At 41.2% G+C, this 27,230-nt stretch overlaps 1 protein-coding gene across 5 annotated transcripts in view; it reads right to left on the reverse strand.

Annotated features, from left to right (window-relative positions):
- Positions 1–6,941: 6,941 nt before the first annotated feature.
- Positions 6,942–27,230, reverse strand: part of pias1b (protein inhibitor of activated STAT, 1b) — a 146,219-nt gene continuing 125,930 nt past the window's right edge. For all 5 annotated transcript variants that reach the window (XM_068018138.1, XM_068018139.1, XM_068018141.1 and 2 more), the window contains 5 exons: positions 19,597–19,727; positions 17,381–17,543; positions 15,913–16,052; positions 8,860–8,897; positions 6,942–7,302 (listed from right to left, as the gene is read on the reverse strand). In XM_068018138.1, the coding sequence (XP_067874239.1) occupies positions 6,997–7,302; positions 8,860–8,897; positions 15,913–16,052; positions 17,381–17,543; positions 19,597–19,727 (778 nt within the window). In that variant the 3' untranslated portion in view covers positions 6,942–6,996. The remainder of the gene's footprint in view (positions 7,303–8,859; positions 8,898–15,912; positions 16,053–17,380; positions 17,544–19,596; positions 19,728–27,230) is intronic.

The following is a 27,230-nucleotide window of genomic DNA, read 5'->3' on the forward strand; positions in this document are numbered from 1 at the left end:
AAAGCAAAATACTGCAGATGCTGGAAATCTGGAACAAAAACAAAAAGTGCTGGAAATACTCAGCAGGTCTGACAGCATCTATGGAGAGAGAACTGGCAAAGGTTAGAAATGTAATAGGTTTTAAGCAAATAAAGTGGGGTTGGGGAAAAGAGAACAAAAGGGAAGGTGTCGATAGGACAGAGGGTCACAGAAAGTAACAGACAAGGAGATCATAAGGCAAAGGCAAAGAGTGTGCTACTGGTGAGTGTTAAATGAGTGCAGAGTGTTAAATGACAGAACGATGAACTTGCATTTATAAAGCACTCATGACCTTCCAGTGTTTCAAAGCTAATAACGTACCCTCGCAGCGTATTCACTGTTATTCCAGGAAAAGTAGTAGCTAATTTGTGCAGTCTTTCAGTAGAGATAAATGACCAAATAATCTATTGCACTAATATTGGTTAAGGAATAATTGTTAGCCAGAACACTGAAAGAACTGCACTGCACTTCCTCAAACAGCGCTATGGGGACTTTAACATCTGGAGAGGGCAGGAGATATTCAGTCCCAACATTTGCCTTTCACCAGTTGGAAGCTGTGCTCACTTGTTTGACTCATTTTAATGCAAAGCAGAACTCCAAATCTCCCATTCCAATACCATTTAGCTTGTAGATCAAGGTCCCCCAGGCAGGTGTCACATTTCAAGTTTCTTCAGTCTTGCCTCAAGTACTTTTGATACCAGAGAAGAGTCTTGTGGCTCTTTGCACGGACGCTGAGACTTCAATACTCAGTGCGTCTTGGGAATTAAAACTGGACACATAAGGTCTAGTCGTGCTGTGCTGTTCAAGGACACTTTAATGTTCGAAGACAGGAGGCACAGTAAAACTCCTGGTATGTAGAAGTCAACTAGGATGGATAGTACACCCATCAGCAACTCCAGATCTCCTACAGACAGGAGATGGAACTTGATATTCTGAGCTTGAATAGGTTAGCTTATATAAACATAGGAACAAGAGTAGGCCATTTAGGCCCTGGAGCCAGTTCCATCATTTAATGAGATGAGAGCTGATCTGCAACCTAATCCACATACCTGCCTTTGTCCCATATCCCTTCATACATTGACTTTAAATTAACTGATCTACAATCAATTGCCATTTACAGAAGAAAGTCCCAAACTTCTACCAACCTGTGTGTGTAGAAGTGATTCCTAATTTTATTTCTGAAAGGCCTGGCTCTAATTATTAGATGCCCCCTAGACCTAGAATTCCCCATCAGCAGAAATAGTTTCTACTTACCCTATCTGTTCCCCTTAATATCTTGAAAATGTCAATTAATTCACTCCTTAACCTTCTAAACACCTTATAACTTAAGTCTTGGAGTCCAGGTATCATTCTGGTAAATCTACGCTGCACACCCTCCAGGCCAATATATCCTTCCTAAGGTCTGGCGCCCAGAACTGCTCAGTGCTCAAGGTGCGATCTAACCAGGGCTTTGTACAGATAATGCATCACTTCTACCCCCTTATATTCTAGCCCTATAGATAAAAAGGCCAGCATTCCATTAGATTTTTTGATAATTTTCTGTACCTGTTCATGACATTTTAATGATGTGTACTTGGACACCCAACTCTCTATGGACTGCCACTGTTTCTAGCTTTTCACCATTTATAAAGTAACCTGTTCCTTTCTTTTTAGGTCCAAAATGGATGACTCATTTGCCAGAGTTTTTCCCACTCACTTTCTCCATCAATATCTTAGTAATTTTATGCTTCCATCTACACTACTTACAATGTCAAGGTGTCACAATGTGGCTTTCTATCCCATCATCTAAATCATTAATAAATACAGAAAATAGTTACTGCCCAACACAGATTCTTGAGGGACACTGCTAGTCAAATCCTGCCCACTATCCCTACTCTGACTCCTGCCATTCAGGCAATTTCCTAACCAGATCAATAACTTGCCTTCAATTCCATGAGCTTCAACTTTAATTAACCCTCTAATGAAGGTTTTTTAAACAAATGCCTTCTGGAATTCCACATAAAAATATCCATAGACTTCCCTGTCTACTACTTTAGCCAGCTCTTCAAAAAATAAATTTAAATCGGGTTCAGTCAGACATCACCTACCATTTACAAATCTATGCTGAGATATTTACAATATCTCTGATCAACTGAAAATTTTCAAGGTCTTCAGTCACTTTATCCTTAATTGTAGACGCTAGTAATTTCCCACCAAATGTTAGACTAACATTAGTTAGACTAAGGGTTATAATTCCATTTTCCCCCCTGACCTTTCTTCAATAACGGAGTGACATGCACGATTTTCCTTTTTAAAGGAACACTTACCAAACTGAGAACACTTGGGAAGATTGTATTTGGGGCACCTGCAATGTTTTCACCCACGAAACTATCTGGTCACTCTTTAGTGTCATTATTTTCTTCATTACTATTGTTTTCCTTGTTAATTTTGGCAAATTCATGTCCCTTATTCAATATTAGTGGCCTTGGGATTTCTGGTATGCCTCTTCCTCTACTGTAAATACTGATGCAAAGTAATTGCTCAACACATCCACTGTTCCCTTATTTTCATTGACAATATTACCGTTATTAGCTTTCAAGGGGCCCACATTGCTCCTAACTACAAAATGTTTACAATTATATTAGGAAAAAGGGTGCCGAGTTTGATATCCCTTGCAAGTTTCTTTTCATACTCCCTTTTTGTGGCCTTTACTGTCTGCTGTCACTCTTTGCTGTTCTTTGCATCTTTCCCAGTTGCCAGAATATGTGGTATTTTTGCATTTTTGTATGCTTTTGTCTTTTAGTTTTATGTTGGCTCTTACCTCCATTTGTCCATGGATGTTTTTTGGGCAAGTAGAGCTCTTGTCCCTCAAGGATGTTTCATGTTTCTATCTTTCAAACATTAGGCTGAACTCAGTCACACAATGATCGCTATTAGATAAATGTTCACACCGTTAAGTTGTTAACTAAATTTGGCTTATTACTGAGTCTAATATGGCATGTCCCTTTGTTGGCTGTCGGACATATTGCTGCAGAAAACCATCCTGGAAACACTCAAGAAATTCACTACCATTCTGACATGTACTAGTCTGCTTATCCCAATCTATATCTATACTCTTTCCTACATTGTTGGTCCTAACATGGATCACGACTGGATCCTCCCTGTTCAATATCCTTTTAAGATGTTCCTCACCCAGGCATGTGGTGGGCAACATACCATGTAGGATCCACATTAAGCACTGGCTTTGTGTGTATAAGATACATGTGCGTGGGGGCAGGGGTTGGAGAGGAGGAGGATGGGGATGGGGTGGAGTTTGGGCAAATGCTATAGGTACAAACCCTTGAATTCACTTGTACAAGTGGTTGCATCTGTCTCGTGTATCAGATTAGTGGGCTGTACAAGAACTCACGAGTAGACATACCACCCCAATGCCCTAATCAAAATGTCCGTCCCTCTGATAGACCAACCAGGCTGTGGCTTTACAAGTGAATCATCGGGGACCTTAGCATGACTTAACAGGAAAAACAACAGCAGCCAAGTAAAATATGCTCTACTGGGGTTGAAAAGACCCCATTGTGAGATACAGGCTGGGATTTGGCAAAGATGGAGACAGAAGTGTCAAGACATCTTGGTTTGGTGCAGATGTAGAATTTCCTTGACGGTTACTAAGCCACACAGATGCATGCAAGATAACATCTGAGGCGTTGGTGATTTCTACATGCGATACAGCCTCAAACCACCAACTAAAAACTCATCTGATTTGTTAGCTTACTTCAAACATCAACCCAGATGCAAACAAACCTCAGTGATGTCAATCAAAGATGACTCAACTTCCTTTTCAGATTCTGCACTACCTCAACTAGTCTTTCCTAGTCGATCAATAATGTGGCCAATGAGATTACTGTGTTGGTTCTTCAATACATGAAGGACAGATGGCAAAGCAAGACTACCTAAGTGATGAGATGACCATAAATCATACAGCCTTTTCTGCTAGTGCTCTTTACACAAGGAAAGGTATTCCTGGAGGCAAATATCTCAACTGTTCCATATTTGTTTCATTAACAGAAAAATTCTACAAGTTCCAAAAAGCTTAAAAAAAGGAAACAGCATAAGTGTAAGTTGGAAAGGAGAAGACCCAAAGTTAATGCTGGGAACTTTTTGCTGTTTTATTACATCTAAAAGATTTCTACATTAACAGGTAACATTCATTAAGTAAACAATTTCTTTCAATGCATGAAATAAATATTTTCACGTGGTACTTTATACAAACCGACACGGGTCTACTATACTCATTTATAAAAAAAAAAGCCATTTCTCTGGTTTGGCATGCGGTCACGGAAACCAGCACTATGAAAGATTTAAGGCAGTAAAATTATTAGAGTTGTCTTTGACATCCTCGGAGAGAAGTGATCACGGAATTTACGAATTCAAAGTGGAGTTTCCATGCTTGCGAGAATCTGATTTACAGTGACACTTATAGTGTAAAGAGACTCTCAACACAGCACACCCCTAGATAACCCCACAATACATACCCAGTCAGTAAATAATGTTGTGTACAAGCTGGCTTATTCCTTTAAAAAAAAAGATTCTCTTCACTTGTCAAAATGCAGCACACGACCTGAAAGATCCAGCCATGCAAGACACATTTTACTCCATTTAGGCTCACAATCAGATTAAAGCATAACCTGGATCCAAGTACTGGCTTTCAACGAAGAAACCCACTTTCCATTTAGTCCTATTAAAACTGGAGTTCATGGAACAAGCAGAACATTAGAAATAAAATCTTGATTAAACCAAAGTATCTCCCCACTGGCTGAACATCCAGCCAGTCCATTGCCAGACTAGACCCAATACAGTTGTGCATTTTCACAAACCAGACACAACTCCCTTGAGTATTTCCTACTGCATCATTTTCACTGAGCTGCTAAACAAATGACTCTTTGGACAGGGATACGGATCAGATTATATAATCTGAAGTTTACAAAAATCCCAGCTCAGACAGAACACCTTCTCCCCCATCCAAATAATTGTGTTTACTAGAATGCAGTCCAATTGTACTTTTATTACACATCAAATTTCATTCATTGTCACCCTTGGGTTATAACTTACTATTTGTCCCTTTGTCGACTTTCTCCCCCATCTCACAAAGGTGTTTTCTCCTTACTGGGATATGGTTCCACTGGGTCAGATCACCTTTCAATATCTTAGCTGCGGCTATTATTAGCCATTGTTAGTCTCTACAGTGAGCGTTAGTAGCCTACTTCAATTGTAGGGGTCAAGAGGACATAAAGCATAGACAAATTGAATGCTGGCCTGATCCCATGTCCATGAATATGTTAACTGGACAGTAATCAGGAGCAGGAACCCCCAACAAACTGTCCCTTCAACTCCAAGAGGTGCCAATTATAGGACCCTACCATGCCAAGTGGAGATCGGCTAACAGTACAGGTTGGAAATTCAACTAGGAACTTTTTTGATCTGTATGGCTTAGTGCTACATTGGACGGTCCTGTACTCAGATGGTGCCTCTTCAACATAACAATTCTAAACAGAACACTGCATAAAAAAACAAATAGTCTCTCCAGTGAATCTGCATATAAGCTGATTGAACCAATAAAAGAGTGAGAGGTGTATGTCAAAGCTCAAGTTTTTTTTTAAAAAAAGGTTGATTTTTTTTTTTGGTCCACTTAATAGTCTGTCTACATTCCAACTACTTATCCTGCTCTATTACATTCAATGGCTTGAGACACAGTTACCATCCGAACACATCGAGGGGAAAATTTGGAACATTCACCTGGAAAACAATCATTTTAGTTGGCTGATATCACACTTGGCATGGATCCCAGTGCACTGAACAAGCATCATCAAATTACTGGAACATGCATTAAAAAAAACAACGGTCATGGAACGGGAAGTATGGTCAGTCGGTGTGTCAATTCATTAATGAATCCCCAGATTCTGGCAGTCCAATTTCAACTGGGGAGAACATGAAGTGAAAGCTGGTGGTTTGCCACAGGAGGCATCAGATACAGGGGGAGTTTCTGTACCTAATCTGGTGGCTTTCCTGGGAGGCTGGTTATAAAACTTCAACAGCTGTTCAAGGGACAGTGCATGTGTATGAAGGAAAAATAATTCTATATAAGATGTAGACAAACTGTGGAGACATTCTGCAGTTAGAGCTTTTCAGGGAACAATGGAAATAAAATGAATTGCTGGTTTTTCCAGAGTATAAATCACAACAAAAGGTGCGACAGAAGAGGTGACTCCTCTCCATTATTAACTTAAAATTCCTTAATGTTTGAAAAATGCTACTTTGTAAAAATGAAATGTAAGTGGAAGTTGTGAAGGAATAGTCCACACCCCCCCTAAATAATTTACCAGAAATGGCCTTTTTTTTTTGAGGGAGAGAAATTGTACGATACTGTGCATTCTCCAAAGCTACTTCTTGCAAATGCAGAGGGAATGATATGGGAAATTGTTAAGATACTTTACATAACTTAAAATGTATAATAAAATTATTTTGCACAAAAAAGGAAAATACTATTGTCAACCATTGACATCGCAGTTCTTTCTGAAAGAAAGAATATTCTACAGTGAGTACAAGAATGGAAAATTCCTAATTCAAATAATGTCAACTGTGAAGGAAATAATGCCATCGAACAACAAATACAAAAAGTAATATCACAGAACAGACAAATACATCGTAAAAACTCTGCTTTCACAAAGTGAACTGAAATAACCTTAAAAGACAGACAGTTCGAATTTATATACAAAAGTTAACTGAAAATATAGTATTTTGTTCTCTGTACATGGTGTCTTTTTTTAATTTGTTTTTTGTTTATTTAAAAAAGGGTCTCTACACTTCTAAATTTGTTTTTAAAAGATGAAACAAACCAGATTTTTTTTCTTCTTTCTGTCCTCAATATCCGCCACCCCCCACCCCCCCCCCCCCCCGCCAAAAATCACACAAAAAAAAACACATTTTCCATTATTTCAAATCTTAGTCCAATGAAATAACATCTGGCATGGTGCCAAAGATGTTGCCACTTTCCACACTGCTCCGGTTAGCCCCAGGATGCCCGAGATTTTCCCGCAAGCTGCTGGAGGAGACGAGGCTGCTGTTGCTCCCGCTGCTGCTGCCGTTTGTCACGGCCAGCGTGTTGACAGGCGCCGAGTTTGGCTGCTCCAGGAACATTTGCGAAGAGCCGTATGGGAAGAATCGGTTAAGCGGGGAGTGAATGAGGTCCTGATCCTCTGAGGCACTGGCTGCAGCAGCTGCAGCAGCAAGGAGGGAGGTGTTGTAATGCTAAGGCAGGAGCAAGAATACGAGTACTGAACATTAGTATCAGAATATTAATACTGCTTTTTGAAAGGCTTTGCAAGCTTATTAATTTTCCTGTCATCTCAGAGGCTCCCTGGCTAATTATAATATGCAAGTATTCAAATATTGACATTTATTATACTCTACATCTGCATAAAAAAAGCAGCTTCCTTTCATGAAACTTAATTCAAATACACTTAACCTTTAATGCAACTGAAACACTTAACAAACCAGCTATTTGATACAACTTGCAATGGCATTTGCATCTGTCACAAGACAGGCTGAGTTTCAAATATTTTCTTGAAGGTAGCCACTTAATATGTTCAAACTTACTCTATCCTGGATTAACATTGTCCCTCACATTATGTCTTTCCCTAGTGCTATCCTTCTCTCACACTTTCTCCTCACTAAGACAGTGGACAAGTGACTGCTGGTAAAGTATTTCTCTTCCTTATTCACTCATGGGATGTACAAAGCCAGCATTTATTTTTGGTGGTGAACTGCCTTCCTGATAGCCACATGGCTTGCTTGGCTATTTCAGAGGGTGGTAAAGAGTCAATCACTTGCTGTGGGTTTGGAGACACACACACAGGCCAGACTGGGTAAGGACAGCAGGTTTTCTTCCCTAAAGGACATCAGTGAACCAAATCAGCTTTTATGACAATCTTGTAGTTACATGGTCAACATTATTGATAATGTTTTATTCTATATTTTACAGAATTTATATTCCCACAAAATGCCGTGGTGGGATTTAAACTCATGTTTCTGGATCATTAGGCCAGGCCTCTGGACTACTAGTCCAGTGCCATAACCACTATGTTATACTGTAGTCGTATGTATACTGTTCCTCCTGACAGAATCTCTGAAGGCGAAGCATTTTATTGAAATATGATGTAGCTTGAATCCTAAACTTAATGTTTGGGGGAAATCATCGATGTGAACCCATGCTGCAGTGCACTAGCTTAGTGCACTGTCACCGCACCACCAAGCTTCCTGGTACTTTTTTGTACCGAAAGTTTCCTTGATGCCCCAGTTGGTAAATACACCATGCAATTCACCACTGAGCCATACAAACCAGGAAGGTCCCAGTTTCAATGATAACTCTTTTCATCTCAGCCAAACTGGGGACAGTGGCTACTGCAAATCACCTGTGTCCCTGAGCTACATTTTGGAGGGAGGATGAGAAGGATAAAAGTAAGTGTAAATAGGGTTCCTGATCACTTGCCTGTAATTACATGTGCAGACGTCAGATTTGAATGCAATACATCCTATGGTTGGGCAAAACAAGTTTGTGTACGACTGGTTACACACACTAACATCTCCTATTTCACATTTTGTTAGCATGCGCTTCACAAAGCCCAATGTGCTTTTTATTTGAGTTTAATTTCTAAAATTTGGCGCTGGAAGTGAATTGATTTCCGCTAAAGCATCACAATGTTTATGCAAATAAAGACCAGATGCAATCACATAAAAGTCATTGATACAATCATGATATAAAAAAAAGATTTCAATGGCAAAAGTGCCCACTGATATGTTACATACCTGATTGTCCCCTTGTAAGAAGGGAAATAGGTCTAAACCTGTTCAAACAAGGGAAGAGACAAAATATTAGAACAAAATGCAAGTCACAAATATCTCAAAACTTTTATCGGCATAGACCCAATTGCAATCAGACTTTGGATATTGGGCTTCATCTGCACTCCCATCCCATTGCTACAGATCAGGGAAGATGGTCAAGTAACTACAGGCTTTTACATCTGTTTGTTTAGCTTGGATCACAAAACAGCAATGCCCATAAGTCAGCCTCCCCATGTTTACATAGTTTAAAAACACCTCATCCTGACAGCAATTTGTGTGTCTGTCTACAACGGTGTTATTAGGATAAGAAAAGTGAGTTTGTCAAAGCCAGCGTGTGGAGTTGGCTCACAAATTCAGACTTTCACAATCGGAACTAAACAAGTGACATATGCAGAAGCACTTCTTAGAACCCGAGAGACTGAGTGGGACCAGCACAGTTTAAAAGTGCAGCGGCAGCGGGAAGCAGCAAGACTGAGTGGGACTGGCACAGTTTAAAAGTGCAGCAGCAGGAAGCAGTGACACTGAGCAAGACCGGCACAGTTTAAAAGAGCAGCGGCAGCAGGAAGGAGTGATACTGAGTGGGACGGGCACAATTTAAAAGTGCAGCGGGAAGGAGTGATAAGAGTGGGGCCGGCACAGGGAGCGGAGAGCAGTTGGACCTGTGTGAGAGCAGTCCAGGCACACGGAGTTTAAAAAAAAAGTCAACAGTGACATCACAGGAAAGCTGGAAGGTGACTGGTTGGTGAGTAACGGCTGTTAGGGAATAGTTGGCTTAGTAACTAAGGTAAGAAATGTTTACAGTTTATTTTCATATATAGTGAGTAGTGTTTTTTTTTTAGGGAGTTCTGTAGTAACGAGGACCAGGGAAGAAGGGCCCTAGAGTAATTGATATTATTTGATATTAAGCATCTTCCAAAAGGTTTAATTTAAAGGGTTAAGTCATGGCAGGAGAGCTCAAAGCCGTGGTGTGCTCCTCGTGCGCTATGTGGAAAGCTGGGAACAATTCCAGTGCTCGGGACCAGCATGTGTGCAGGAAGTGTCTCCAGCTGCAGCTCCTGGAAGCCCGGGTTTCAGAGCTGGAGCGGCTGCTAGGGACACTGTGAAGCATCCGTGAGATGGAGAGTATCATGGATAGCATTTATAGAGAGGTGGTCACACCGCAGGCTCAGACTCCACAGGCAGGAAGGGAATGGGTGACCACCAGGCAGAGCAAAAGGACTAGGCAGGCAGTGCAGGAATCTCCTGTGGTTATTCCCCTGCAAAACAGATATACTGCTTCGGATATTGTTGGGGGGAATGGCCTCTCAGAGGAAAGCAGCAATAGCCCAATTCGTTGCACCACGGTTGGCTCTGCTGCACAGGGGAGGAGTAAAAAGTGCGGGAATGCAATAGTTATAGCGGATTCAATTATAAGGGGAATAGATAGGCATTTCTGTGGCCGCAAACTGGACTCCAGGATGGTATGTTGCCTCCCTGGTGCTCGGGTCAAGGATGCATCAGAGCTGTTACAGGACATTCTAAAGGGGGAGGGTGAACAGCCAGTGGTCGTGGTACACAGTGGTACAAATGACATAGGTGGAAAAAAAAGGATGAGGTCCTAAAAGCAGAATATAGGGAGCTAGGAAGTAAGTTGGAAAATAGGACCTCAAAGGTAGTGATCTCAGGATTACTACCAGTGCCACGTGCTAGTCAGGGTAGAAATAGCAGGATATATCAGATGAATACATGGCTGAAGGGATGGTGTGAGGGGGAGGGTTTTAGATTCCTGGGACATTGCGAACGGTTCTGGGGGAGGTGGGACCAGTACAAACTAGACGGGTTACACCTGGGAAGGACCAGGACTGATGTCCTAGGGGCAGTATTTGCTAGAGTGGTTGGGGAGGGTTTAAACTAAAATGGCAGGGGGATGGGAACCTTTGCAAGGAGTCAGAGGAGGTGGGATCAAAGACAAGAACAAAAGACAGTAAAGGGAATAAGAAAAGTGATAGGCAGAGAAATCAAGGGTCAGAATCAAACAGGGCCACAGTGAAAAATAGTGGGAAGGGGACAAGTAATTTTAAAAAGACAAGCCTCAAGGCTTTGTGCCTTAAAGCACGGAGCATTCACAATAAAGTGGATGAATTAATCGTGCAAACAGATGTAAACGCGTACGATATGGTTGGGATTACGGAGACATGGCTGCAGGGTGACCAGGGATGGGAAATGAACATCCAGGGGTATTCAGTATTTATGAAGGACAGACAAAAAGTAAAAGGCAGTGGAGTTACATTGCTGGTTAAAGAGGAAATTAACGCATTATAGTGAGGAAGGATATTAGCTCTGACGATGTGGAATCTGTATGGGTATAGCGCAGAAACACTAAGGGGCAAAACGTTAGTGGGGGTTGTATATAGACCCCAAACTGTAGTGGTGATGTTGGGAATGGCATTAAACAGGAAATTAGAGAAGCATGCAATAAAGGGACATCTGTAATTATGGGTGACCTTAATCGGCATATAGATTGGGCAAATCAAGTTAGTCACAATACCGTAGAGGAGGAAGTCATGGAATGTATGGTTTTCTGGACCAATACGTTGAGGAACCAACTAGAGAGCAGCCCATCCTAGACTGGGTTTTGTGTAATGAGAGGAATAATTGACAATCTAGTTGTGCGAGACCCCTTGGGGATAAGCAACCATAATATGATAGAATTCTTCATCAAGACGGAGAATGACGTAGTTGATTCTGAGACTAGGGCCCTGAATCTTAATAAAGGAAACTACGAAGGTATGAGGTGCGAGTTGGCTATGATGGATTGGGAAACATTACTTAAAGGGATGACGGTGGATAGGCAATGGCAAACATTCAAAGAGCGCATGGATGAACTGCAACAATTGTTTAGTCCTGTCTGGTGCTAAAGTAAAACAGGAAAGGTAGCCAAACCATGGCTTACAAGGGAAATTAGAGATAGCATTAGATTCAAGGAAGAGGCATATAAATCTGCCAAGAAAAACAAAACAACAGACCTGAGGATTGGGAGCAGTTTAGAATTCAGCAAAGGAGGACCAAGGGATTGATTAAGAGGGGGAAAATAGCGTATGACAGCAAGCTTGCGGGGAACATAAAAACTGACTGTAAAAGTTTCTGTAGGTATGTGAAGAGAAAAAGATTGGTGAAGACAAATGCAGGTCCCTTACAGTCAGAAACAGGGGAATTTATTATGGGGAACAAAGAAATGGCTGACCAACTAAATGCATTATTTGGTTCTGTCTTCACAAAGGAGGACACAAATATCATACCAGAAATGTTGGGGAACACAGGGTTTAGGGAGAGGAAGGAACTGAAGGAAATCAGTATTAGTAGAGAAATGGTGTTGGGGAAATTGATGGGAATGAAGACCGATAAATCCCCAGGGCCTGATGGTCTGCATCTCAGAGTACTTAAGGAAGTGGCCCTAGAAATAGTGGATGCATTGGTGGTCATCTTCCAAGATTTTATAGACTCTGGAACAGTTCCTACAGATTGGAGGGTAGCTAATGTAATCCCACTATTTAAAAAGGGAGGTAGAGAGAAAGCAAGGAATTATAGACCAGTCAGCCTGACATCGGTAGTGGGGAAAATTCTAGAGTCCAGAGTCAGCATGGATTTACGAAAGGGAAATCATGTTTGACAAATCTACTAGAATTCTTCGAGGATGTAACTAGTAGAGTTGATGAGGGTCAGCCAGTGGATGTGGTTTATTTGGACTTTCAGAAGGCTTTCACAAAGTCCCACGTAAGAGATTAGCATGTAAAATTAGCATGGGATTGGGGGTAGTGTATTACGATGGATAGAAAATTGGTTGGCAGACAGGAAACAAAGAATAGGAATAAATGGGTCTTTTTCCGAATGGCAGGCAGTGACTAGTGGGGTACCGCAGGGATCGGTGCTAGGATCCGAGCTATTCACAATATATATATTAATGATTTAGATGAGGGAACTAAATGTATTATTTCCAAATTTGCAGATGACACAAAACTGGGTGGGAGGGTGAGTAGTGAGGAGGATGCAGAGAGGCTTCAGGGTGATTTGGACAAGTTGAGTGTGGGCAAATGCATGGCAGATGCAGTATAATGTGGATAGATGTGAGGTTATCCACTTTGGTAGCAAAAACAGGAAGGCGGATTATCTGAATGGCTATAAACTGAGAGGGGAATATGCAACGAAACCTGGGTGTTCTCGTACACAAGTCACTGAAGGTAAGCATGCAGGAGCAACAGGCGGTAAAAAAGGCAAGTGGTATGTTGGCCTTCATAGCAAGAGGATTCAAGTACAGGAGCAGGGATGTCTTGCTGCAATTATACAGGGCCTGATGAGGCCACACCTGGAATATTGTGCACAGTTTTGGTCTCCTTATCTGAGGAAGGATGTTCTTGCTATAGAGGGCGTGCAGCAAAGGTTTACCAGACTGATTCCTGGGATGGCGGGACTGTCGTATGAGGAGATTGAGTCGGTTAGGATTATATTCGCTGGAGTTCAGAAGAGTGAGGGGGGGGGGGGGGGGAGATCTCATAGAAACCTATAAAATTCTAACAGGACGTGACAGGGTAGATGCAGGAAGGATGTTCCCGATGGTGGGGGAGTCCAAAACCAGGGGTCATAGTCTAAGGATACGGGGTAAACCTTTCAGGACTGAGATGAGGAGAAATTACTTCACCCAGAGTGGTGAGCCTGTGGAATTTGCTACCACAGAAAGCAGTTGAGGCCAAAACACTGTTTTCAAGGAGGAGTTAGATATAGGTCTTGGGTTTAAAGGGATCAAAGGATATGGGGGGGAAAGCGGGAACAGGTTACTAAGTTAGATGATCTGCCATGATCATAATGAATGGCAGAGCAGGCTCGAAGGGCCGAATGGCCTACTCCTGCTCCTATTTTTTATGTTTCTATGTTAACCGAGAAAAGGCTGGTTAAAAACATACTGAAAAATGTGCCGTTTGTCATGCAGGTCCCCCCCCTCCGCCCCCACCTGCCACATGAACATTGATTTTTAAACTGTTATTGGAGTAAAGAACTGGTTTTTTAAAAAAAACACCAGACCCTTGACTGGAAGGATATTTGCATAGTAACAGACAGTACTTGGAAAGGACAAAGGGGACACTCCCTGCTCCAATTTAATCCACAATGGACTTTTGATTACCAGACGTTGAAGGTGGAGAAGCTAGCATTCCAGGTTAACTGCTAAGAAGGCCGAATACACAAACAGACGTGGTCAGACCAGTTTAGTTAAATGACTAACTGGCTGTTGTAGTCTTTTTGCTTGCCACAGAGTTTTAAAACTCAAAGCTCTTTGCTCCTGGACTGAGAATACCTTTCTCCTGTCTGCTGTCGCCTCTCTCACCAGCTTCGGAATCCATTGAAGACATATGAACCCAGAGAGAGAAAAGTCTCCTACAGTGAACAAGGTTCAAGAAGAATACTAGGCCCCAACGAAAAGCAAGATCTACTTACAAGCAAGGAGTACAGCAAGCAGTGGTAATGTCACAGGACTAGTAATCCAGAGCCCAGGCTAATGTGTTCAAATCCCACCATGGCAGATGTTGAAATTTGAATTCAATTAATAAATCTGGAATTAAAAGGTAGTCCAACGGTGGCCATGAAACCATTGTTGTAAAAATCCATCTGGTTCACTAATGTCCTTTAGGGAAGGAAATCTGCTGTCCCTACCTGGTCTGACCGACATGTGAATCCAGACCCACAGCAATGTGGTTGACTCTTAAATGCCCTCTGAAAGGGCCTAGCAAGCCACTCAGTTCAAGGGCAATTAGGGATGGGCAATAAATGCTGGCCCACATCCCACAAATGAAGAAAAAAAAAGCTTGAAGCACAGTAACAAAAACCTCTCGAGAGATTGCCTCAAACCTCTCCACTATTTTTCTTCAGCTCTTTTCTGTCTCTATTTGCATGTGCATATCGCGTATGCTAGCGTGGGGCACGGGGTGTACCTGTAGGCATTAACCGAATTAGAGTTTAAGTTTTTATAAATTTCACTTTTCTTCTTTAAACCTAAGAAAGCCTGTTTGTGCTCATTTCTTTGCCTTATAATTGGAAAGCGGTTTACCAAAGGGGAGCTCAAGACACTGTTTAAAAAAAACCCTGTTACAGTAAGACCAGGTGAAAGCTAAAAGGGACCCCTAGACACCTTTCTCACCTGGTCGTAACACACAGCTCATACAATTAGCATTTGTGTGCTTTTAAAGTTATGAATACTGTAGAGAAGAGTTAATACTGTTTGTCTGCTGGTTAACTTGAAATGGAGTGAGATGGGGTTGGAGGGGAGATCACTGAGACCAAACACACAAGTTCCCAGGCTTGAAACCCTTGTCTCTTAATTTACCTTTGTACTGGAGGTGGAATTTAAGGTACTATATGATTGAGCTCAATACTGACAGGCTTGAGGGGCAGTTAGGACAGATCACACAAGATTCCCACTCCATGCAGCTATCCAGGAGCCCATTCTGGAAAGTGAGTGAGGGACAAATGCATGTTAATTGAGGACAGAATGGGAATCAGGAATCACGGAAACAGGAACTGGGCATGAACAAAAACAGGATTCTTTGGTGATGATCCCCACAGTCAAACAGCCCACTGACAACGAGTATCTAGATTTGCATGGGTGTGGCAATACAACAGCTGCGAACTTTTGAACTGAACCCCAGCCATAGTCAGTGCCTTCAAAAGGGGGAGGGAGAAATGAGGATAAAATTGTACATCTGATACCTGCGTGACAGATCAAACATATTTCAAAGAATCTCACCAGCTTTTAATAATCAAATCACAAACTTTTGACGACTTTAATTTTACTCCATGAGTTTGAGGTGATTCAAGAAAGTGACAGATACACAACTGACGCACTTTCTGAATCTGGATGCATAATTGTATTTCTACTGATATTTTGGTTAAATGGTATTGTTCCGTTCCTAGTATCCAACACCTCAAATTAGTCATTTCTCAGCACCAAAGCCACAGTTCAAAACACATCCTGCTGCAAAAGTAGCTTACCTTGCAGTTCATACGGCAGAGTTGGTAAGTGGTATGAATGACGGTAGTCTTGAAAAGGAGCAGAGATAAAGTTTGTATCCAGAGTCGGTATGCTTGGAGTTCTTGTTAATGGCGAAGTCTGATGGTGCAGATTTAAAACCCTGTATGAAAGAAAGATGCAAAATGTTCAAGGCACTTTATTTTTAACTTAGCAGTCATAGACTGAAAGTAGTACGACTTCTGGTCTCTGATGAATTAGCTGACGTCAGCACGGGCTGTGTTCCTGCATACTTGCCAGAAATCTCTGCTCAATGGGATGCTGGATTGCGACAAGATCAGGTTTGGCCCGGTTTAAAAAGCCTAAAACTCAACTGCCGAGTAAAACAAAGAATGGTCACATGAACAAAGTACCAAAGGGTGCCTGGTGCTTGTGGGAGTTTACCAGCATGTCAGTATCTCCAGAAGTAGACAGAAAGGTGGGTTTGGGCAGGGGCAGGCACAAAACAGAGAAGTGACAGAAAAACACACAAGTAGTTGGAACCTAAAAATAGCAACTGATTTATTGCTAGTGTGCGTGCGCCTGCCTTTGCTGTGGAAATTGAAGTACAACTCCACTAGCCCTGAATCATGGCTCAAGTGTACCTTTGTGGCCAACGTAACTGATTAGAATCATGACGTGGGAACCAAAACTTATCTTTTTCGAGTCCATACAGAAAAGGTTAAACTAGATAACTAAAATTCCAGCTGGGTGGTTGGATAATTTAAAAGTTTTGATTATAAACTGCAGTAGCAACATTTTCAGATTAAAAGAGACTCACATTGCACTTAGATGAAAAACACAAATAGCAATTTCAGAGACTTTAGTCGTGCAAGCGCTGCCTACATTTACCAAGAACAGCTGCCATTTGGGCAGGAGACATGGAGTTATGCTTTAGTGTGAATAAGCACCCTCATGAGAAATCAGGGAAAATTAAGGGGAGATATTAAAACATCAATGTAGGAGTGGTTTACAGCATACAACAGTTCCTGGAGTTTGAATTTTCAAAAATAACCATTATTGTCAACAATTAAAATTAGCACCCTGAAAACTGTCTTGCAATCTTGCTCTAAGCACTGAAGTAACACACTGCAAATGACATTTATATGCTGCCTGTCACATAATGAAATGTCCCAAGATGCTCTATAAATAGAAACTAAGCAAATGAAAGTAACAGCAAAGAGTTGAAGTTTTGGAAAGACTTTTAAAAGTAGGGAGAAAGATAGAAACGGTATCCCAGAGTGCAGGGGCATAGTGAATGCTGGATGTACCAACAATCATGGTTTCGGAGGGAAGGGTACACTCATTTATTATACATATATTACCAGTTTACAAATCACCCTGGAGAGAGATTGCTGAAAGTCCATCAAATCGTGGATTTTTTTTGTTGTATCCAAGTTCACTGTGAACAGAAACAGCCTCACACCAGACTGATTCCAACCCAAAGCTTACCCCTTGTTGATTGGAGGCGATGGAGAAGAGATCGAAGGGTACCGCTTGGCAGGTGGCTCCTCTTCCTCCTCTTCCGATGAACTGTCAAGCGTCAGATCAATCACTTCAACCTTTCTATTATCTTGAGATGAATGTCTGTGCTCGGACAAGCTTTTACAAGCACCTAGCAAACAAATTAACCCAATAGTTGGTATTTTTGCAGAAAAACAAAGGACACGAAAAACATGCTCAATGTCAGAAATTGGGGCACTTGTGTTGATGAAAGTTCTCTGTTGCCGGGTTAATACAGTTTCCTTTTTTGGTCTCCCTTAGCAACAGTTAATCTGTCCCTAGACAAAGTAAATGCACTTGCAAAACATACTATGGATTTTTGTTTAACCTCCACTTAACACAAGACAGGCAAACCGGTTTTCAAGTTTCACTACTATTCTGGGATTTAAGAAACAATGCAATCTTGTCTGACATCAGGGAACAAGAGTTTTAAAAGGGGTAGTATTACGTGGTATAATTTCTGGGCCAGAGTTTTACATGATTCCCAGCCGAAGGCCAAGCTTTTAAGACAAGTATTGTGTAAAATAAAGACAGTCTGTGTAGTTTGGCAGCACCTTTGTAGTTCAATATTGTTTGTGTTTTGTCTTATTTAATTGTAAAACTGACTGGATATTTAGCTTGTTTTGTAGCTGGTTTGCTACTTGGTGAATGCGTTTCACATGAAACACCATCCCTTAAGATTCAGACAATAAACCCTTCCCCATATTGAAAGGGGCTCTATGTCACGGTCCAATGATATTTGTCCTTTTCCAAAACTATGCAACTCTTCACCTCCCTCAATCTTTGGTGCCTCCAGCAATCAGATACGGTAGCAGAATGGTTATGCTACTGAAATAGTAATCCAGAAGTCTGGATTAATGATCCAGAGACAGGAGTTCAAATCCCACCATGGCAGCTGGGGAATTTAAATTCAGTTAACTAAATAATCTTGAATAAAAAGCTAGTATCAATAATGGTGACCATGTAACTACCAGATTGTCATAAAAATCCATCTGGTCGTGCTTATATGTGACTCCAGACCTACAGCAAAGTGGCTGACTCTTAACTGCCCTCTGAAATGGCCCAGGAAGCCATTCAGTTGTATCAAACCACGATGAAAACGTTGAAGAATAAAATTGGATAGACCACCTAGCACTGATCTCTGCACTAGGTATGACAAAAGTGCACTCAGCTCAGCGACGATTGTGGGTTTACCTTCAGTACACGGACTGCAGTGGTTGAAGACAGCTCACCACCACCTTCAAGGGCAATTAGGGATGGGTAATAAATGCTGGCCTTGCCAGCAATGCCCACATCCCATGAACAAAGAAACAAACAAATAATCTACAGGCTTTAAACCCTGAATATGGTGTTAAGTACTGGCCATTTTCAATAACCTTATCTTTTTGGCAATGTTGGGATGGGGGGGGGGGGGGGGGGGGGAAAAGAGAGGGATGGCCTGTACAAAATTCCATGGCCCTTTACCTAGTGCATTTACTTCACTCCATTTCCACTTCATAATTCTATACATTTTAGTATAGTGTATTGATTTTGCTAATGTTACACCACAGAAAGCAACCAGCATTCAGACAGCTGCAAAAGCAATAAGACACCTGAGGTTTAATGACCGTCATAACATGCTGCCAGGAAGGTATACATTTGAGATATAAACTGTGCTGTTTTACCAGTTTTAACAGAAGGCAACAATTTGTGGTCAGAAACTATTTTTTTTCACATAATGCTTCTGCATCTCCCAAATTGGATTGCAGAAAACATATTTAGAATCAAAAAATTCTAAGCCACAAAACCTACAGCCTGTTAAAACATATAGAAATAAATGTTTAATGGATACCAGCATTCCCCCCTCAATACCCCTTTCCCCTCCCCAGCCCCCAATAGATTTTAGACCATCTTACTGGAGGAAGACTACTGCTCTTCTGTCAACATTGGTCATTCTGTTCACTAGTACAATCCCAGCGTGTCTATCTTGATAGACTTTTATCCCGTCAGTGCAATATGGATTTGAAGTGAGAGATGGAAGGAGTTTCCATGGCCACATCACGATCCAGATTCCACTAAAACAAAGCTTTCTCTGATCACAGATAGATTGGTATAGGAAGTGGGAATTATTCCTCTAATTTGATGTTTCTGCTTTATCCCCATAGCCTTTGTTCAAAACTGCGTACCATCTACGCCATTATAAGTGGAATTCACTTCCTGAACCTCCTTCTTCATTCTCATTGGTGACCATGCTCCATCTTCCTTAAACTGAATTTCATCACAGTCCGTACAGCAATTGAGAATTTCCATAAATAATCTGTTTTTTTAAAAAAAAGAAAGTCTCCAGATTAATTAACAGTCTACAAAACTTTTCATTGCATCTAATGTTAGTAAACATTTTAGAACAAGACAACTGTACAAAAATCACTTCAGTGAAAACATTGCTTAGAACGTCTAAGAATTTACCAACATGCCAAAATGCAAATACTCTAAACAAGACCTTCAAGCTGGAATGGAGACCATTTCTGAGGACAATTTGATGCCATTTGGGCCTCCTTGCTCTTATCAAATCTCTAGGCATTCATATGATGTCAGGCTTCAATCATACAAGTCCTTTGAAGAATTTAATAAATAGAAAACTATACAACATACAATACAGCATTTATTGTACGTCTATAAGACGTACTAATGATATAACACTGTCTTGGGCACAGTAAAATTACCAAAAATACCTCAGTTACTTAAACATGTTTAATTACATCAGGCATCATGCCCTTCTATAGATCATACTGCAGCCAACTGCAAAGTTCTTTCTGTATTTGAACTCTTAAAGCTCCTCAAATTTTAAATATACAGAGTCCCCAATGACCTAGAAAGGCAAATGTCTCACATGGTATAACAGTAAGCCCTACAGACTAGAAAGATATCAGATTAAATTCCTAATTCACGAGTTAGTTTGGGTCAGTCAGGCCACCATGCACAAGGGGAGGGGGACAAATAATGCCCTCTTCTGACTGATACCCAGTGATGCTTGCTAAAAGTGACTGTTTCCAGTCAAGGATCAGGCCCAACATAATGCCCTCCATTGCTGAATATCCCATTGACATTCATAATCTTGGATCATACAACAGGCTGTCACATCAGCAATCAAAGCCCAAGATGAATTGGCAGATAACCCAGAACTAGCCTTTACATTAAAGGTGTGATGGGTTAGAACAAAATTGTGATGAGTTTTAACTGTAATGCAGCAGGAACCAGAGGTTTAAAAACAACCCCGTCCTCACACCACAACTCAATGCAGATAGGCAATGGAAACAGAAAATGCTAGAAGCACACAAATCAGTGTTCAAAGACACAGTTCCACAGCTGGTTCTTCGTCCAAAATGTCAGCCTGTCCAACGTTGACTCTGCTGCATCTGTAGCATCTTCTGTTTTTATTTCAGAATTCTCAGCATTCCAACTTTTCTCATCTCAGAATATTCTGTGACTGATGTTTGTGTCCTGGTCTTCTGCCCCCAAGGGCTACAATTTAAGTGGCATCAATGCATGTGTGCAAAAGCATAGTGTGGTGAATAAGTTGGTGAGCTACAAGTACAAATAGCAGTATGGGAATATGGTGTTGTGGCAATGTCGGAAACGGGACTTAAAATGGTGAGGACTGGGTGCTTAATATACAAGGATATAAAGTTTTCAGAAAAGATAGGGAAGGAGAAAAAAAGGTGCGCTGGCAGAACTGATTAGGGAAGACATTGCAGTGCCGCAAAGGGTCTGATCACATTATTAGGGGTATTCTAGAGGCCTCCAAATAGTGAGAGAGAGAGACAGAGGAGCAAATCTGCAGGGAAATCAGATGTGCAAGATCTATAGAGTGGTGATATTAGGGGACTTTAATTACCCAAATATTGATTGGGATAATTTTAGAGTAAAGGGTAAGGAGGGGGAGGAATTTCTGAAATGTGTTCAGGAGAACTTCCTTGATCAGTATGTTCTCAGCCCAACTAGAAAGGAGGCATTGATGGATCTGGTGCTGGGAAATGAGGGGAGCCAAGTGGATCAAATGTCTGTCGGGGAGCACTTGGCTAAGAGTGCTCATCGTATCATAAGGTTTAGACTAGTAATGCAGAAAAATAAGGAACGAAATAAGGCAGAACATCTAGGTTGGAAGAGAGCTAACTTCAATGTTATGAGAAGAGATCTAGCCAGGGTAGAATGGAACCAAAGACTGACAGGGAAATCTGTAACAGAACAATGGGTTATCTTTAAGGAAGAGATGCTCAAGGTACAGGCTAGGTACATTCTAACAAGGGAGAAAGGTAAGGGAACCAAAAACAGGCCTCCTTGGTTGACGAGGGAGATAGAGATTATGATGAAACCAAAAAAAGAGGGTGTATGATGCACGTCAGGTGAATTCAATTGAGAACCAGGCCTTGTATATTAAGTTGAGAGAGAAGGTGAAGAGGAAAATAAGATTGGCAAAGAGAGAATTGAATGGCAGTCAACATAAAAAGAACCCAAAAATCTTTTACCGGCATGTAAATATTAAGCGGGTAGCAAGAGGAGGAGTGGGGCCTATTAGGGACAAAGAGGGCAATATATGCTTAGACAAAAAGGGCAAGGCTAATATACTTAATGAGTACTTTGTATCAGTGTTCACTAAGGAAGTGGAATTTGACAAAAAAAAAACAGTAGAAGTGGAGAGAGCAGAGGCAATGGATCGGGCAAAAATTGAGAGGCAGAGGTACTAAAAAGGATGGTTATGCTTAGGGTAGATAAGTCACCTGGTCCAGATGACTTGCATCCCAGGTTGCTAAAAGAAGTTTGAATGGAGATAGCGGAAGAGCTTGCAATAATCATCCAATCTTCCCTGGATACAGGGAGGTACCAGAGGATTGGAGAGTGGCAAATGTAACACCCTTAATCAAGAAGAGGTGTAGGGGCCTAGCAACTGCAGGCCAGTTAGTTAATCAGTGGTGGGCAAGGTTTTAGAAACATCAATCAGTTGAAAAAAATCAACACACACTTGGAGAGGTTTGAGTTAGCTAGCCAGCATGGATTTGTAAAAGGCAGATCATGCTCGATTAATTTAACTGAATTTTTTGATGAACTAACATAGAAGGTTGATGATGGGAATGTGATAGATGTTGTTTATGTGGATTTTAATGAAAACGTTTGATAAGGTTCCGCATAAAGGGCTAATTAACTGAACTGAGGCTCAATGAATAGGTGGGTCAGTGTCCAAATGCATAAAAATTTGGCTTCAGGACAGAAAGCAGTCATAGTAAATGTTTGTTTTTCAGACTGGAGGATGGTAGACAGTGGTGGTCAGCACTGGGACCATTGCTTTTTTTGCTATATATAAATGACTTGGATCTTGGAATACAGAGTAGGATCTCAAAATTTGCTGATGACACCAAACCGGAGGTGTGGCAAACAAAGAGGATGATATGAACCACCTGCAACAGGACAGATAGGCTAGCAGAATGGGCAGACAAGTGGCAGATGGAATTTAATACTGACAAGTGTGAGGTGATGCATTTTGGCAGAAGAAATAGGGAGAGGTGATACATACTTATTGGCACAGCACTAAAAAGTGTGCAGGAACAGAGGGACCTGGGAGTGTATGTGCATCAATCTTTGAAGGTGGCAGGACTTATTGAGTGTATGGTTTGTAAAGCATATGGGATCTTGGGCTTCATAGAGGCATTGAGTACAAAAGCAGGGAGGTTATGCTGAACCTTTATAAAGCTCTGGTTAGACCCCAATTGGAGTATTGCATCCAGTTCTGGTCACCACACTTTAGGGTGCAGAGGAGATTTACCAGAATGGTTCTAGTGATGGGGGATTTTAGTTACAAGGTTGGGTCGGAAAAGCTGGGGTTGTTCTCCTTAGAACAAAGGAGATTGAGGAAAGATTTAATAGAAGTATACAAGATTATGACAGGCTTAGATAAATTAGACAAGGAAAAACTGTTCCCATTAACTAATGGTACAAGGACTAAGGGACACAGGTTGAATGTTTTGGGCAAGAAATGCAGGGGAAATATGAGGAAGAACCTTTTTACGCAGCAGGTGGTAATGATCTGGAACTCGCTGCCCACAAGGGCGGTGGACGTGGTGACAATCAATGACTTCAAAAGGAAAATGGATGGGCACTTGACAGGACTATGGGGATCGAACAAGACCCTTGGGGCACTACAGATTCTCAAAATATATGTGCGTTGGATCACCAAGGCTGCCACTGAAGATGGACATAGTTTCAATCTCTCACCACAGTCATCTTGATCCTGGAAGGATCCTGATTACCTTCCCATTGCCTCCATTTTAAGGAGGATAATTGCTAGAAGAAAAATTGATTTGCATTTAGACAGCCTGTTTAATTAAATCAGGACACCCCAAAGCGCTTCAAAGCTAATTAATTACTTTTGAAGTGAAGTCAACAAATAGGCAACCTGTGCACGGCAAACACCCACATTCAGCAATGAGAGAAATACCCAGTTATTCTGTTTTGCTGATGTTGGTTGAGGGGTGAATGTTGGCCAGGGCACGAGAAATAGGTAGACAAGTACCAAGAAGTTTTCCCAAGTGGCATAAAAAGCAACATCACTCAATGCAGAATGTATGAATGCAGTGCCACCATCCTCCTAACTATAGCAGGAACATGCATCATTTTCCATGGAACGGTTACTGCTTAACTGCTTGCTTCTCTGCCAAAGGTTGGCATGAAATCCTGGACATGTACAGCTGCTCACATTCCCGGCCACTTGTACTATGTGGCAAATTCAGGAGCTGTGCATAGACAAGAGTCACATATGCACAGTTGCGCAAGTGTGATTTTCTATTATACGTGCAAAAATGCCTGTTGAGTTTTTCCTGTTTGTTCAAGACCTTCCCCGATGTTGGGGGATATCAATATAGGCCAGTGATGATGAGAACTCGGCTTTCCCACTGCAGAATCCAAGATTGGAAGCACTTTGTTTCAGTATCCTGGCAAGTATTTATTTGCTGGAGGCACCAGGGATACCTTCTTTAAGGAGGCTTCTCAAGTCATTTGTTTATGCTGTTGCCTGAGCCACACAGCGAAGGACCAAGTGGAGTGATCCGTATTGTGTCCTCGAGTTTGGAAAATCGTGTCAAAAAATTATACAATTTGTTTTGAACTAGCTATAAAAAAAGATAGGCGTAGGTGAATTGCATTAATAAAATTTTAATTGGAGCGACTGGCTATTCCAGTGGGAGATATAAGTCAGTGCAGTTAACCCAGTTAAATTGCATAATTGAAGTTTTTTCTTCCTCCTTTCCTTCCCCTGACCTCACATTGCAGGAGGAATGCAGCATCATTTTCCCCATTTCTTACATTCGCTTCTAAGAGCTTCTCAAAGAGATGGAAAAGCTGGCAGGGGTTTTGTCCTTGGCAGGTTGATTTTTTAAAAAACTTCTTTAAAAACACTGTCCAAACCCCAACAGACTGTCCAAAGCAAAACCAAAAACAATACCTCAAGAGTCAAGCCTCCTGACCCCTATAAATATTGGCCTATCATTTCTCTGTAAACATCTTTCCCAGGTCAAAAAAACCCTTACTGGGTACTTATCTAAAGACAGATGACTACCAGTAAATGCTGTTTATCTATCTTAGCAGGTGATCTCCAGTAAGGATCATCCCAGTCCAAAAGACCTTCCGAGGACCTCTTTTTAAAAAAAAAACCCAAAGGCCAACATCTATGGAATCCTTTTCAGTTGTCCCAAATAAAACAATGTCTGTAATTCTAGAATACATGAGTCCTCAAAAATATTTAACCAAAAAAATGGAAGCACTTTGGTAACAGGTAGTGGAGGCAAAAAAATCTTGAATCATTTAAGGAACAGTTGGATTCTGTCATTTGGGTACACGACACCTTTCTGGATCAGTGAGAGACACAAGTTTCAGTTCAACTCCAGGTATTCTTCCCAGTTCAATATTACCGGTCACTTCCATAAGCAGATCATGGGATCATCTATATTCTGAAGAATACCTTTACCACTCAAAATATAGTTTTATGATAGCATGAATTGGGGCTCTAATAATATTGGCTTTGGAAGGGATACAGTTCAGTTTCACCAGCATGCAGGGCTCAAAGAGTTAAATTACGAGGCAGAGTTTCAAACTCAGCTTGTTATCCCTTAAGCTTAGAAAGTTGAGGGGCAATTTAATTGAGGTACTTAAATGATTAAGTGATTCATTAGGGTAGATACAGAGAAACTATTCCCTCTGGCAGGGGAACCCAAAACAAGACTAGAGGCAGACCATTTAGAAGTTAAACCAGGAAGCATTTTCTTTTTCCACACAAGGTGGGTAGTGGAAATATGGAACTCACTCCCCCAAAGAGCTGTGGTCAATTAAAATTCTCAATACGAATATCAATCGATTTATGTTAGGCAAGGGTATCAAGGGGTATGGAACAAAGGTAAGTAAATGGAGGTGAGGGGATATCATCCATGATCTAATTAGGAACATAGGAACAGGTGGCCATTTAGCCCCTTGAGCCTGTTTCACCATTCAATGAGATCATGGCTGATCTGCAACCTAATTCCATATACCTGCCTTTGCCCTGTATCCCTCAACGCCCATGGCTAACAAAAATCTATCAATCGCAGCTTTAAAATAAATAATTGATCTAGTATCAATTGCTGTTTGCAGAAGAGTTTTCCGAACTTTTACAACCTCTTGCATAAGCAAATGTTTCTTAATTTCACTCCTAAAAGGTCTGGCTCTAATTTTTTGACTCTGCCCCCTTAGTCCTAGACTCCCCAACCAGCAGAAATAGTTTCTACTTATCTACCCTATTTGTTCCCTTAATATCTTGAAAACTTCGATCATTTCACCCCGCAACCTTCTAACTGAGTATCAGAACATGGCCAAGAGGCAGAATGGCTTATTCTTGTTCCTGTGTTTCTAAGACCTTTGTGCTTTGCACAACATTTTGGTTTGTCACACGTGCTCTATGTTTGCTTCTTCCATTTTCCAGCTGGACCGATAAGCACTCTAGTGAGACAAGTACAATTGCAAAGCAAGAAACTTGTTTATTTCACATGAAATAGATGATTGAACAGAATACAGTTCCTGAATCATGTCAAAAATATTTTTAAAATTGTAACATTTAACACACTTAGCCCTGATCCAGGTGTAGCTTCACTTTACCAGTCAGCATTTGTTGAACTGACTGGTTCTAACTTTAGAAAAAGAGTTTTCTATTTGAATATTTTGAATTCAGAGTTAAGTAGACTGTCTTTTTCATGGACGGACAAAGCTCACCTCTGACCCTCTCCCAGCTCTGTGCTGAGAATTGGCTCATCAAGCTGGCAATCAAAACTACCATCTTAGTAACAGTAAAACATTTTCTGGCCACCTAGGATTCCTGCTGCGTTCAAAACATGGAGGCTATTATAACATTACAACAAATTACTCTCTAGAATATGCCAACAAATGCTGATGCCTCCAAGTGATATAGGGTACAAAAAAAACACTTTTAGGTATTTTGTCAAACTCAAAACCCAGATAGAAAATAACGTGCGCGGGCTGAATTTAACTTAAAAGCATCTTCTTTGGCCTCCTTATCTCGAGACAATGGGTAAGCACCTGGAGGTGGTCAGTGGTGTGTGGAGCAGCGCCTGGAGTGGCTATAAAGGCCAATTCTAGAGTGACAGGCTCTTCCACAGGTACTGCAGAAAAATTTGATTGTCGGGGCTGTTACAAAGCATCACAATATAAAATTAACCCAAAACCCCCTTGCAGGCCTTTGAGACAGAAATCTCAAAAAGCGCCAATGCGTCATCCATAAAACCAA

Source organism: Heterodontus francisci, chromosome 38, assembly GCF_036365525.1.
Source record: "Heterodontus francisci isolate sHetFra1 chromosome 38, sHetFra1.hap1, whole genome shotgun sequence".
Taxonomy (NCBI): Eukaryota; Metazoa; Chordata; class Chondrichthyes; order Heterodontiformes; family Heterodontidae; genus Heterodontus; species Heterodontus francisci.